We start from the raw sequence: 11,665 nt of genomic DNA on the forward strand, positions 1-11,665 counted from the left end.
GGAGTGAAAAAATTCAGTCCAACCTTTCTGGAGGAGTTTGGCAATACCTGGAAGAAGCTTTAAAAATATTCTTGCCTTTGGACTCCCCAGGGAATGTATCCCCCAAAATAATAGCCAAGGGCACACAGGGGAGTGGTCATTAAAAGGCAACACTTTGGAGACAACTTGATATCCAATAAGATTAGATCAATTGCAGTACCCACACTCAGTGGAATAGAACACAGTTCGGCCAGGAGATAAACGATGCAGCCTCTATATGTCTGACATGGAAAGATGTCCAGTGATACCTTTAAGAAAACAAGGCACAGAGCAGTTTGTGGAAATTAAACCAACAGGTGGTCTCAGCTGCTCTAGCTCCCTCCAGGTTGTCCCAGCAAACCTGTGTATTTTCTTCTCTTGACAAAATCTCTTCATTCCACCCTCAGATAGCCAGACTGTACCCCAACACGAACTTGGAGCTCCAGGGAGCAGTGATCTCTGCCCCGCGCCTGAACTTCAGCCCTGGAAATCTGTCTACAGCTGCCCAGATGGAGATCGAAGCCTTTGTGCTCCTGCCCAACTCTGTCAAGGAGCCTGTCTTCCGGCTCAGTGTGGTAAGGTTCAAAGCCTTTGCAAATGTTGTTGCCTTTTCCTGCTGGTTCTTCCTCGCACTGACCACCTGGTTATTTCCTTAAGATCAATCTCAACTTAAGGATCCTCAGATAGGCCTTTCTCTTCTTTTTTTCCTAAGTTTATTTATTTATTTATTTTTGGTTGCTATGGGTCTTTATTGCTACACGCAGGCTTTCTCTTGCTGCAGCGGCTGGAGGCTACTCTCTAGTTGCGCTGTACAAGCTTCTCATTGTGCTGGCTTTTCTTGTCATAGAGCACGGGTTACAGAGCATGCAGTCTTCAGTCGTTGTGATGCACAGGCCTAGTTGCCCAAAGCATGTGGGGTCTTAGTTCCCAGACCAGGGATCGAACCCATGTCTCCTGTATTGGCAGGCAGAGTCTTAACCACTGGACCACCGGGAAGTCCCAAGATTGGCCTTTCTTGATTGCCCTTATCCCTGATCTATCTTACAACCCTTGTCACTTTTTTCTAACGGCATCCTTTTATTTTTCTTCATAGAACTTATGTAAAGATACTTATGTAGCTCTTTGCAGGTTTACTTACTTAATGTATACTTGTTCCACTAAGTGAGTCCATAAGGAGAAGTCCAGATTTAGCGGCTAAACAGTAACAATTGCTCCCAGATGTTGTATGTGCAATTTAATGGTTGTCCTTGTTATCAAAATTGTCATCAGTATATTTAAATTAAAACGTAATTTATTATTAATACTGTTATTATTCCTTAGAGCTGAATCTTGGCCCTGAGATAGCTAGAAAGGATCCCTTTAGAGATCTCCAGAGATAAGCCTCTGTACCTTGGTGGCTCAGACAGTAAAGAATCTGCCTGCAATGCAGTAGACTCGGGTTCGATCCCTGGGTGGGGAAGATCCCCTGGAGGAGGGCATGGCAACCCACTCCAGTATTCTTGCCTGGAGAATCCCCACAGATGGAGGAGCCTGGTGGGCTGCAGTCCACGGGGTCGCAAAGGGTCAGACACGATGAAGCAACAAAGCACCGCACATCTTCTCTTGGTCGTCTGTTCAGAGTTTAATTGCTGTCGTAGTCAGCCACGCCATGCTTAAGTCACTTCAGTCATGTCCAGCTCTCTGTGACCCTGTGGACTGTAGCCCTCCAGGCGCCTCTGTCCATGGGATTCTCCAGTCAAGAATACTGGAATGGGTTGCCATGCGCTCCTCCCGGGGATCTTCCCAACCCAGGGATCGAACCTGGGTTTCCTGCATTGCAGGTGGATTCTTTACCACTAGTGCCACCTAGGAAGCCCATCATAGTGAGCAATTTCAAGTAAAAATGTTCAAGTCCAAGTTCAAACGTTTATTAGCACCTACGATGAGCTTCCTGGTAACCTACAGTCCAGTGGGCAAGTTCCTGCTTTAACTCAGTGAGGTACCGTTTAGAGGAGACAGCCAGTTCTCGTAGTTACGCATCCTGTACACAACAAGCTCCTTCACTCAGACCTGTTTCTTTTTACTGGAATTTCCAGGCCACTAACGTGTCTGCCATGTTGACCTTCAACACCAGCAAGATCACTGGATTCTTGGAGCCAGGAAAGTAAGTCAGCATGCTGCCCACGTGGGGGCGCTCAACTGGGCTCACTCCATCTGACGCTGCAGCTGATTCAGTGCAGCTGGAGGTGGGATGTAACTGGATCCCCCTTCAACGTTAGGGCCCACCACTGGGTGGGGAAGCAAACTTAAATTTTAGCCCAACTGGACCAATTCTTTCCCCCCACTGGTCCTGTCTCCTTAAACTTCCTTTCCACCATTACTTCCAAACATCTAAAGAATTTACTGTTTTTCCTTTATCTATGAATTTTAGATATCAGCAATATTGACTTCCTGAAATTACAGAGATTGAGTTCTTTTACACTCCACACTTCCCCTCTGCAAGCCTTCCCAGTAAAGTCGTATCGTTGTTTTTGGTTCCTCAATAATCTTTTTCACTTTCACTCTACCACACCCTTGGCCCTATGCCTTCTCCAGTTGGTGTTTCCTTCTTCTGGGGGATCCCCACATTAGGTTTCCCTTGAACATAATGCCCACATCTCTGAATCTTCTCTGATTTGTTATAGGATACAAGTGGAACTGAAAGAATCTAAAGTTGGACGATTCAATGTAAGTTATTATTGTTTTTATTTAAGAAATGATTAGGGTAGTAATTTAGAGTATTTACTTAGCAATGCTTTGGCAGCTGTAATAGAGAAGGAGAAGAGTTACTCTCAGCCCTAGAAATCATAGAAGTCCCTAAGGACATGAAACATAGGGCAGAAGAACAGTTACCTCCCAATATTAGATTAAATTAAATCATTTGGTGGACAGAATTCTTTTAATTGCAAGGGGAAAAAAGGCTAACTAAAAGTGTCTTAAGCAAAGAGGAGGAATGAATAGGATCATATACTAAAAAACAAAAATAAAAAAGCTAAGGATAGAGGTTTCAGGCACAGCTGGATCCAGGTGTTCAGATTAGTGCATCAATTTGAAAAGGCAGGGAAAGTTATTATAGGACTGTATGAAATCATGTGTGCAAAACTTCTGAAAACTGTAGTGCACTATAGAATTTAAAGAATCTTTCATGAATTTTTTAAGAAGAAAAAAGAATATATATATATATATATATATATATATATATATATATAAAGAGAAGAATCTCTGTCTCTCCATTCTGCTTTCATCTGTTTTCTTCCTTCTCAGGCAGGTTCTTCCCATTGGTGGAAAATTCCCAAATTTCCTGTAGTTTTATTAAAAAAAAAAAAAACCTACCAAAAAAAAAAGATCGTGTGCTAGTCCTCATTGGGTTATTCTTAATCAAGTGCCCGTCTTTAGCCAAACATCTTGGCTGGAAACTGGACAAAGCCAATCAACCAGCATGGGTTTCATCTCCCCAGAACCGAGATTTGCAGTCTCAAACCACGTGGACTGAGATAGGAAAGGAGCATTCCCCTGAAGAAAATAGGAATTCTCTTATTTAAACAAAAGGAACTGATGGCTGGGCAGGCAAAACCAAGAGATGATTTCCACAAAGAGGAAAACGTGGCCGTGGTGAAACGGCCTCATATGAAAGGAGAACAGAGAATGGGAAGATTTGCGTGGGCTGAAACACTCAGGAGAGATTTCTGAAGAGGGAAATTGGGGTGATGTTCCTCCTCACAGGTCAAGGAGGAGATGGAAAGATTTTGACCTACAGTAGTTGGCTACCTTTTTACCATCCTATGGATACTGGTCCTCTCCGACCCCTCTCTACCTGCTCTCCACTGACCAGACTTTCCCTCAGGTACAAGAGGACATAAACACATAAGTGTGAGGAGAGACACTGCTCACAGAGACCCCGAAGGATGACTCCTTTCAGAGAATGAAGGATGAAGTGAATAATGGCACACTAATACTGTGTCCGTGCGTGGCATGTAAAAATGTGCTGTGAAGTAAATTATTCGTATGTAAAGAGTCACAAAAAGTCATCCTAGGACTTCCCTGGTGCAACAGTGCATAAGAATCCGTCTGCCAATGCAGGGGACATGGGTTCGATCCCTGATCCTGGAAGATTCCACATGCCACGGAGCAACCAAGCCCAAGCACTGCAAGTACTGAAGCCCATGTGCCTGGAGCCCATGCTCACCACAATGAGAAGCCCGTGCAACACAACTAGAGAGGAGCCCCCACTCACCACAACTAGAGAAAGCCCACGCGTAGCAACGAAGACCTAGCACAACCAAGAAAAGATATTTTAAACTAAATAAATATTTGTTTAAAGTCATCCTATCAGATTTTCCCAACATCGACTGTAAAAAAAAAAGACCTGTAGACTCATATAAATCTGGATTCCATTTCTAGAAAGTCACTTTCATTCCGTGGGCCTTAGTTTTCTTATCTGTGAAATGGGGGCATTAATATTAACTTTGAAGACTTATAGTGAATCTTATATATATATATATGTCATGCTCTGAGTCCTATACCTGGTACACACTGAGTTAAAAGTTGGGTTTCATAATTTTTGTTTCAACTTTAAAATCATTTTTTGTTATATAAGTGATTTCAGAAAACATTTTCACTGCAAAAAGAAAAATTAAATACTAAATTTAAGGCTAAGCCAAACCTTGATGTTCTTCCTAGAGGAAAGATTGTGTAGGTGCGGTGGTTGTACAGTCTTCCAAAATTTTCTATCGCTTTGTACACATATGAACGCGCATCTCAAAACAGTTTTATTTTATAAAACAATAGCATGATGTTGGTATCTACCTGAAATTTGCTTTTTTTTTTTTTTCAAGGCTTTTGCCATGTCAGCATTTACAGAACCACCCCACCCCCAAGGGTGGCTCTTTATAGGTTTGTTGGTGGGCAAGATAGTACACGTGGTTATGGTGTACCTCTCCTATTCTCCACTAGGTGGAGCTGTTGGAGGCACTGCTCAATTATTACCTTCTCAACAACTTTTACCCCAAGGTCAATGGTAAGAATCACTATGGACTTTTCTAAGTCAAGAGTGGACACTGCTCTTCGTGGGAAAGAAAGCTGGAACCAGGGCTCTCCTGCAGGCTGCGTGATCTGGGCGAGTCACTTATCCTCTCAGTTTCAGTGGCCTGTCTGGGAGACGGGAGCGTTGAAGTCGGCCTCATCTTCTTCCACGGTTCTAAGGAGGGTTGGGGACACGGGCAGTTTTGGGAGCATAGGAAACCTCCTCCTAAGAGAGAAAGAAGGGCTCACAGAAGTGCCCACACACACCCTGAAGTGACAGATCAAAGACTGAGAACCAAGTTAACACGCAGAGCACAAGGCAAGGTGCGTGCGTGCTCAGTCGTGTCCGACTCTTGGTGACCCCATGGGTTGTAGCCCGCCAGGCTCCTCTGCCCACGGGAATTCCCAGGCAAGAATTCTGGAGTGGGTTGCCCTTTTCTTCTCCAGGGGATCTTCCTAACTGAAGGATCAAACACATGTCTCCTGTGGCTCCTGCATTGGCAGGATTCTTTACCGCTTGAGCTACCTGTCCACCTCTAAATTTACATTTCCCAGTTAGTTGCCGATTCCTTTGTCAAAAACTAAAGCATAAAGACCTAAACCCTCTTTCCATGAGGCCGTGCTTCATTTGGCTGCAGCAGAAAGCAGGATACAGGTCGGGAGCCAAGAGCAAGTACCCACCAGCTTCTTATCATGAGTGGACTCTGCCCCATCCTTGCCTCTACCTCCACAGAGCACCATGGCTGAGAGTTCAGGCTCCTGTGTCAGCCTGCCTGGCATCAAGCCTCAGTTCTTCCACTTTCTAGCTGTGTGACCTAGCACAAGTTACTTGGCCATTCTGGGCTTCAGTTTCCTTCTCTGTAACGTGAGAATAGTAATCCCAATCTTCAGTTATAATTAAATAGCAATATACTATGTATGGAGTTTCCAGAGAGGAACTTTTTTTTGGTAAAATTTTCTCCATAATTATTTACTAACCAGTCTCTCAACATTCTGCCTCTACCCTCCAGATAAGTTGGCAGAAGGCTTCCCCCTCCCTCTGCTACGGAAAATTCAGCTCTACGACCCCATTCTCCAGATCCACAAGGTCAGTGGGTTCAGAGGGTCTCTGAGGATTTGAGGAGGGGGTTGGTGAGCTTTTCTGGTTGGCAGGCTATAACTCAGTGGGTGGGACCCAGCCCAACCCTGCAGCTGGGAAAGCCTGGACGGGGTGTGGAACAATTTGGGGTCAGCTGGGATGTCATGAAGACATCCACATGTCCTTTATAAGTGGCACCTAATAAAGTGTCCTTTATTAGGGCAGGAAGGATTTGACACAATCTGTGTCACAATTTTTCCACACCCACCCCCCACCATGGGTGACCAAGAGGAACCTCAGGATGAGCTCATTTTGAAAATACAGCAGTCCTAAATACACCAACAGTTCAGGTTCTGAAAGGCATTTGTACGTTTTTGAAATTTCTCATTTCTTGGGATTTCCCTAGTGGTCCAGTGGTTAGGACTCAGCACTTTCACTGCTGAGGGCCCACGTTCAATCCCTGGTTAGGGTACTAAGATTCCACAAGCCTCACTGCATGGCCAAAACATAGATTGGAATAGAATGGAATGGAATAGAATGGAAAAGAATAGAATAGAATTTCTTCTAATCACTCAAGTGGAAGAAGTTTGTCATGGATTCATGTTTGGTGTGCTGCCCCTCATAAACCCATCGCCCCACCACACCCACAGCCTGACTTATGTGTCCTTCCTTCCAGCCTGTTGTTTTCTCTAAGCACTTTTTGAAATTGTTTTGGATAGTTGCCTTGCTACCTCTCAGACTTGTTTTTCTTTCTTCTCTTTTTTTCTTTTTGTTGGCAATTGAGTCTCCTCTCCACCTATGTTGAATACTGTCCCAACCATGCCATGAACCATCGTTTATAACTATTTGAATGTCAAGGAATATGTCTTATTCTTCATTAGACTCTCCACTATTCTAGCCGGGCATTTTATGCGCCATCTGTGCCCCACGGTTCAGGTTATCTTTCTAGAACAGCATCTGTGAGGTGGGATGACTGGGTTGGCAGCCTTGTGAGCATTTAAGGGCATACTGCTTTGTGCCTGATACATAGTCAACATCCAGCAAATAACAGCTACTGAAGAGAGTGACAAGCAGCAGAGTGATCAGAAACATTGAAACAGACATCACCTGTCACATTTGAAAAGCAAATGTCTGGAGCCCTTTTGGACCCAGAGATAGTCAACATCCAACTCTTATTGAGAGTTTGTAAGGAGTGAGACAGATCATTGTTGAAAGCAAGGACTGAGTGACAGCTCACTCAGCTGGTCTCAGTTTCCTCCTCTGTCAAATGAGATGTAGCCCAAACCTTACTGGGCTCTTGTGAAGATTAGAGCTTTTAGCTACTTGGCGTAATGGAAGTCATTAGAAGATTCGTTAGATTGACCCTTAAGCGACGAGTTTGAAAGTCCCCAGATTCGCTTATATGCAGATTTTTTTTCAATGAAAAGTGAAAGTCATTCAGTTGTATCCAACTCTTTGCAACCCCATGGACTATACAGTCCATGGAATTCTCTAGGCCAGAATATTGGAATGGGTAGCCTTTCCCTTCTCCAGGGGATCTTCCCAACCCAGGGATCAAACCCAAGTTTCCCTCATTGCTGGCGGATTCTTTAGCTGAGCCACAGCTGAGCCACAAAGGAAGCCCAAGAATAACGGGAGTGGGTAGCCTATTCCTTCTCCAGTGGATCTTCCTGACCCAGGAATTGAACTGGGGTTTCCTGCGTTGCAGGTGGATTCTTTACCAACTGAGCTATCAGGGAAGCCCTTTTTTTCCCATAGTAAATACTAAGTTATTACACCATCTGCACAGCTGGTTGAATCTGGGCATGCTGAACCACAGATGCGAGGAATCATGGATACAGAGAGCTGACTATAAGCTCTACATGGATTTTCCACCCATGGAGCATCAACGCCCCTAGTCCTCATTTAACAACTGGTCAACTGTATATATAATGACATGCATTAGAATTTTGAGGTCAACTCTGCCAATGTGTTTTCGCCCCAAAAACCAGGGAAAGAATTGGATTTTGCTCTGCGTTCAGAATTCCCATGCCTTAGGTGATGGAAACTTATGAGGGGGTAGGAGAGTAAACCCCAGCAGCTCACAGTTTTGTGTTATTTGCCAAGGAGAGAGAATTTAGGTGACATGAAGGACATTTATGAGGTCTGCCAGAAAGCAGCAGCTTGGGAAATGACAGATAAATTGCCACCTTAGAGAAGGTAGCCGGCAAAAGCTGTGCTTTATGGAGACCTTGGGGACAGAGACACAGGCTCGATTTATGTGCTGACCTGGTTTCTGACAGAGCGTGTGCTTCCCCAGATGTGGGCCTCCCTTTAAATCAGAGATGCGTCTTTTTGGAGTAGAGGATGCTTTCACCATCCCATCCTGTCTTGTCTCTCCTAGGACTTCCTGTTTTTGGGGACCAACGTTCGGTACCTGAGAGTTTGAGGGCAAGGTGAAAGACAGGGCTTGGAGGCCACAGCTGGATCGCCAAGTTGCATTTCCAGATGTGCAGCACTTTCCTGGAGATTCTGGGAAGAAGAAGACGTCTCTGCTATCAGCTGTGGGGACTTGGCCTCTTCCCCCACCCTTTCAGCAGGTGCGCCCACACCCTCTCTGACTCCAGACTTTACCTTCCCACCAGAATAGACCATCCTCACCCACTAACCTGTCCTATCTTTAAGGGCAGGTACTGTCTTTTTTATTCACCACCGAATCTGTGCCTAGCAGAGTGCTGGCACTTGGTTGGTCCTCAATAAATATTTATTGAATGGCTCAATGAAGGAACCACCTGATACTTCAGCTGAACTGCTGTACCACCCACCCTCCACTACCTAAGGGGTCTTTGGATGGTCAGTTCCTTCTGTGGTCTCCAAGGATGAGCCCTGACTGCATTCTCATTTCTCGGCAATGCTGTTGTGGAAACCTCCATGAGGGAACGTGGGATTTTTCTCCCTGCTCAGCCCTGGAGCTGGTGCTGATTCTGGCTCTCTCAGGCACTTGTCTGTCTCAGTTCATGGACAGTTCATGAGCTCCTTCAGTATGCCCCCCCTCCTTCCTTCCCTCTCTGCCTGCTACAGACAGAGGAACCAGGGGATCTCCCAGAGCAAAAACTCAGCTTCCTGCTGCTTTCCCCACATTGAAACTGGTGTAAATTAGGAGGAAATGGATCCGTCTAGGTTTTGAGTCCAACCCAAATATAAAGCTCATCCCACTGATGTTTATGAGCTTCAAGCCTGGAGGAAGAAGCCGTGATTTCTGATTACTGAACAACCTACCTTTGATCAGACTTTACCAAAGAGTCATTTCCAAGTTATGTGTTTGGGCCCCCAGGGACTGGGAATCAGAAAGCTTGTTGGATATTTTTTTAATTGTGTTATTGAGCACATGGATGGAGCTGCCGGCTAGCAGATAATTCACAGGGAATAGACCCATTTACCCTGTGTGTGACAGAGATGAATTCCAAGTTGGGACGATGCACTGTCACCCAGCTAGCGGTGGGGTAAGCCACGGCTTCACCTCATCCCTTTTGTGCACTTGTTCACCACCATCATCCACCCCAGTGATGGACTGTGAAGGGCTTGACTTCATCCAGCATTGGCCATGTGGCCCTGGGCAGGTCCTTTTCCCCTTTCCCCCACTTTATGCTATAAAATAAGGATGTTAATAATAGTATCCATGACCCAGGACTATTATAATGAGGATATTAGTTGATCCATGTAAAAGGATTTATTTAGCCCTACTGGGGATTCAGTGATTATCGCCTGGACATCCTTACTAAGCATCTCCTGTTTGTAGGCCCTGAGCTGATCAGCACAGGGAAAGGAGAAGCAGCACAGACCAGCTCCAGTGCCTGCTTTTCAGAACTTTGCCTTATGGTGGAAAGAGTCAGTCTTGATCCCAACACATTTGCTCTGGGCCCCAGGGCAAGGGCTCTCTAAAGTCCTCATGTGTCAAATTTGCTGGGAACCCCTCCTTGCATGGTGACTAGGGATGCAATGGGTTCACATCCAGCTTGCAGGGGTGGGGGAAAAATAGGCGTAACCAAGTCCTGGTAAACAGCTGATGCATTTATCACCTGCCTTCCTCTGGGCTCCCTGGAAGCAGACTCTGAGACAAGGAGGTGGGGACAAGTAATTTATTGGGAAGAGGATCCCAGGAAGTAACCAGTGGAGGAGAGGAAGTGAGTGGAGAAGGAAAGGCAAGCTTTAAACTCTAAAGTTCAAAAGATTCATGACCAAACCAGTTTCTACCTTCATCCCACTGAGGGGACCCTGGGAGCCAGTGTTGGACCCTCCCCGAGGACCCACCCAAGGGCCGAGATTGCCAGGATGCTGTACGTCATCTCCCGTCTGTCACTGGTTGAGGGGATCTCCTGGAGGACATTAGTTCTCTGGTTCTTCTAGTGTAGACAGAGTGGGCTCTGGCACTCATAGAAACCTCTAGGGCAAAGAAACCTAAGTGCCAGCAAGTAGAACTCAGGTTGGCATGACTGACTAGTAAGATAGGTGGGGCCTAACTACGGGCCCAAACTTCTGGATGTGATATGAGACTGTTTGCCACGTTGCTTGTAAAGCCTGGGTTGGTCTCCTCTGCATATTTTAACTTTTTAATATTTATTTGTTTGGCTGCGCCAGGTCTTAATTGTGGCATGTGAACTCTTAGTTGCAGTAGGTGGAATCTAGTTCTCCCAGCAAGGATCGAACCTAGGCCCCCTGCACTGGGAGGGAGGGATCTTAGTCACTGGACCACCAGGTATCCCTCCTCTGTGTATTTTTAAGAAACTCAGCCTGTTTTGCAAGCAAGTCCTCATTTCATAGCATTCTAGGTCATTCCAGGGCATTCCAAGGAATGGCTCCAAGAAAGGACTTGGGGAAGCCCAGTACTTGATGAGTATGGGACAACCAGGTTTGCTATGAGACAAGGGAAAAAAAGCACTTATTTATGAAAGTACAAAGTATTTCTCATTCACAAAGCAAGGAAAGGCCATTTCTACCCAGTGAGACTAAACATGTTCCCTCAGTAGCAGAGCCTCAAATTAGGCGGTCATCGTGTCTTGCTGGGGTGGCTCCAGGACCACCACTGCCAGTCCTGGGGTCCCCTAGCAGGTTCTGAGACCCTGAAGTCTGACTGTAGATGTGCACGTATCCTTAGCAGCTCAGCCTTGGGATAGCATATTCTAATATTAACAGTCAGAACTCAGGGCTATCAAAGAACCATCAAGAGACTGTACAAGAACCACTGATAGCCATTGTGCCATAGACTTCACCCCACACAAACTAAGATGCCACCCTGGAGATGCTCTTCCTAGCTACGAAGTGCCTCTCCCCCTCTTCACTAACTTCCCAAGAGCCCTCCTACAGCCTCACACTGTTCCATATTTGTGTACCCACACAGACAACTTCCCCTTTCTTAAAGATGCATTGGATTTCCTGGTGAGGGTGAAGCTCAATTTTTTGAACCAACCCACTATTAACTGGTCCTCAGGTTGTTTCCAATACTTAGATTTTATAAGTAAGAAGCCCAGCTCCTCATTTTAACTGAAGTCC

At 45.5% G+C, this 11,665-nt stretch overlaps 1 protein-coding gene and 1 non-coding gene across 2 annotated transcripts in view; both read left to right on the forward strand.

Moving 5' to 3' along the window:
* LBP (lipopolysaccharide binding protein) overlaps positions 1 to 8,895 on the forward strand; it is a 32,359-nt gene extending 23,464 nt beyond the window's left edge. The window contains exons 10-15 of the mRNA XM_019972406.2: positions 426 to 593; positions 2,094 to 2,161; positions 2,682 to 2,724; positions 4,990 to 5,053; positions 6,069 to 6,145; positions 8,520 to 8,895. Of these exons, the coding sequence (XP_019827965.2) occupies positions 426 to 593; positions 2,094 to 2,161; positions 2,682 to 2,724; positions 4,990 to 5,053; positions 6,069 to 6,145; positions 8,520 to 8,564 (465 nt within the window). The 3' untranslated portion in view covers positions 8,565 to 8,895. The remainder of the gene's footprint in view (positions 1 to 425; positions 594 to 2,093; positions 2,162 to 2,681; positions 2,725 to 4,989; positions 5,054 to 6,068; positions 6,146 to 8,519) is intronic.
* TRNAE-UUC (transfer RNA glutamic acid (anticodon UUC)) lies at positions 6,536 to 6,608 on the forward strand. Its single transcript has one exon. It is a non-coding gene; the product is annotated as a tRNA-Glu (tRNA).
* Positions 8,896 to 11,665: the final 2,770 nt, after the last annotated feature.

The sequence above is a fragment of the Bos indicus genome, chromosome 13, assembly GCF_029378745.1.
Source record: "Bos indicus isolate NIAB-ARS_2022 breed Sahiwal x Tharparkar chromosome 13, NIAB-ARS_B.indTharparkar_mat_pri_1.0, whole genome shotgun sequence".
In the NCBI taxonomy this organism is placed as follows: domain Eukaryota; kingdom Metazoa; phylum Chordata; class Mammalia; order Artiodactyla; family Bovidae; genus Bos; species Bos indicus.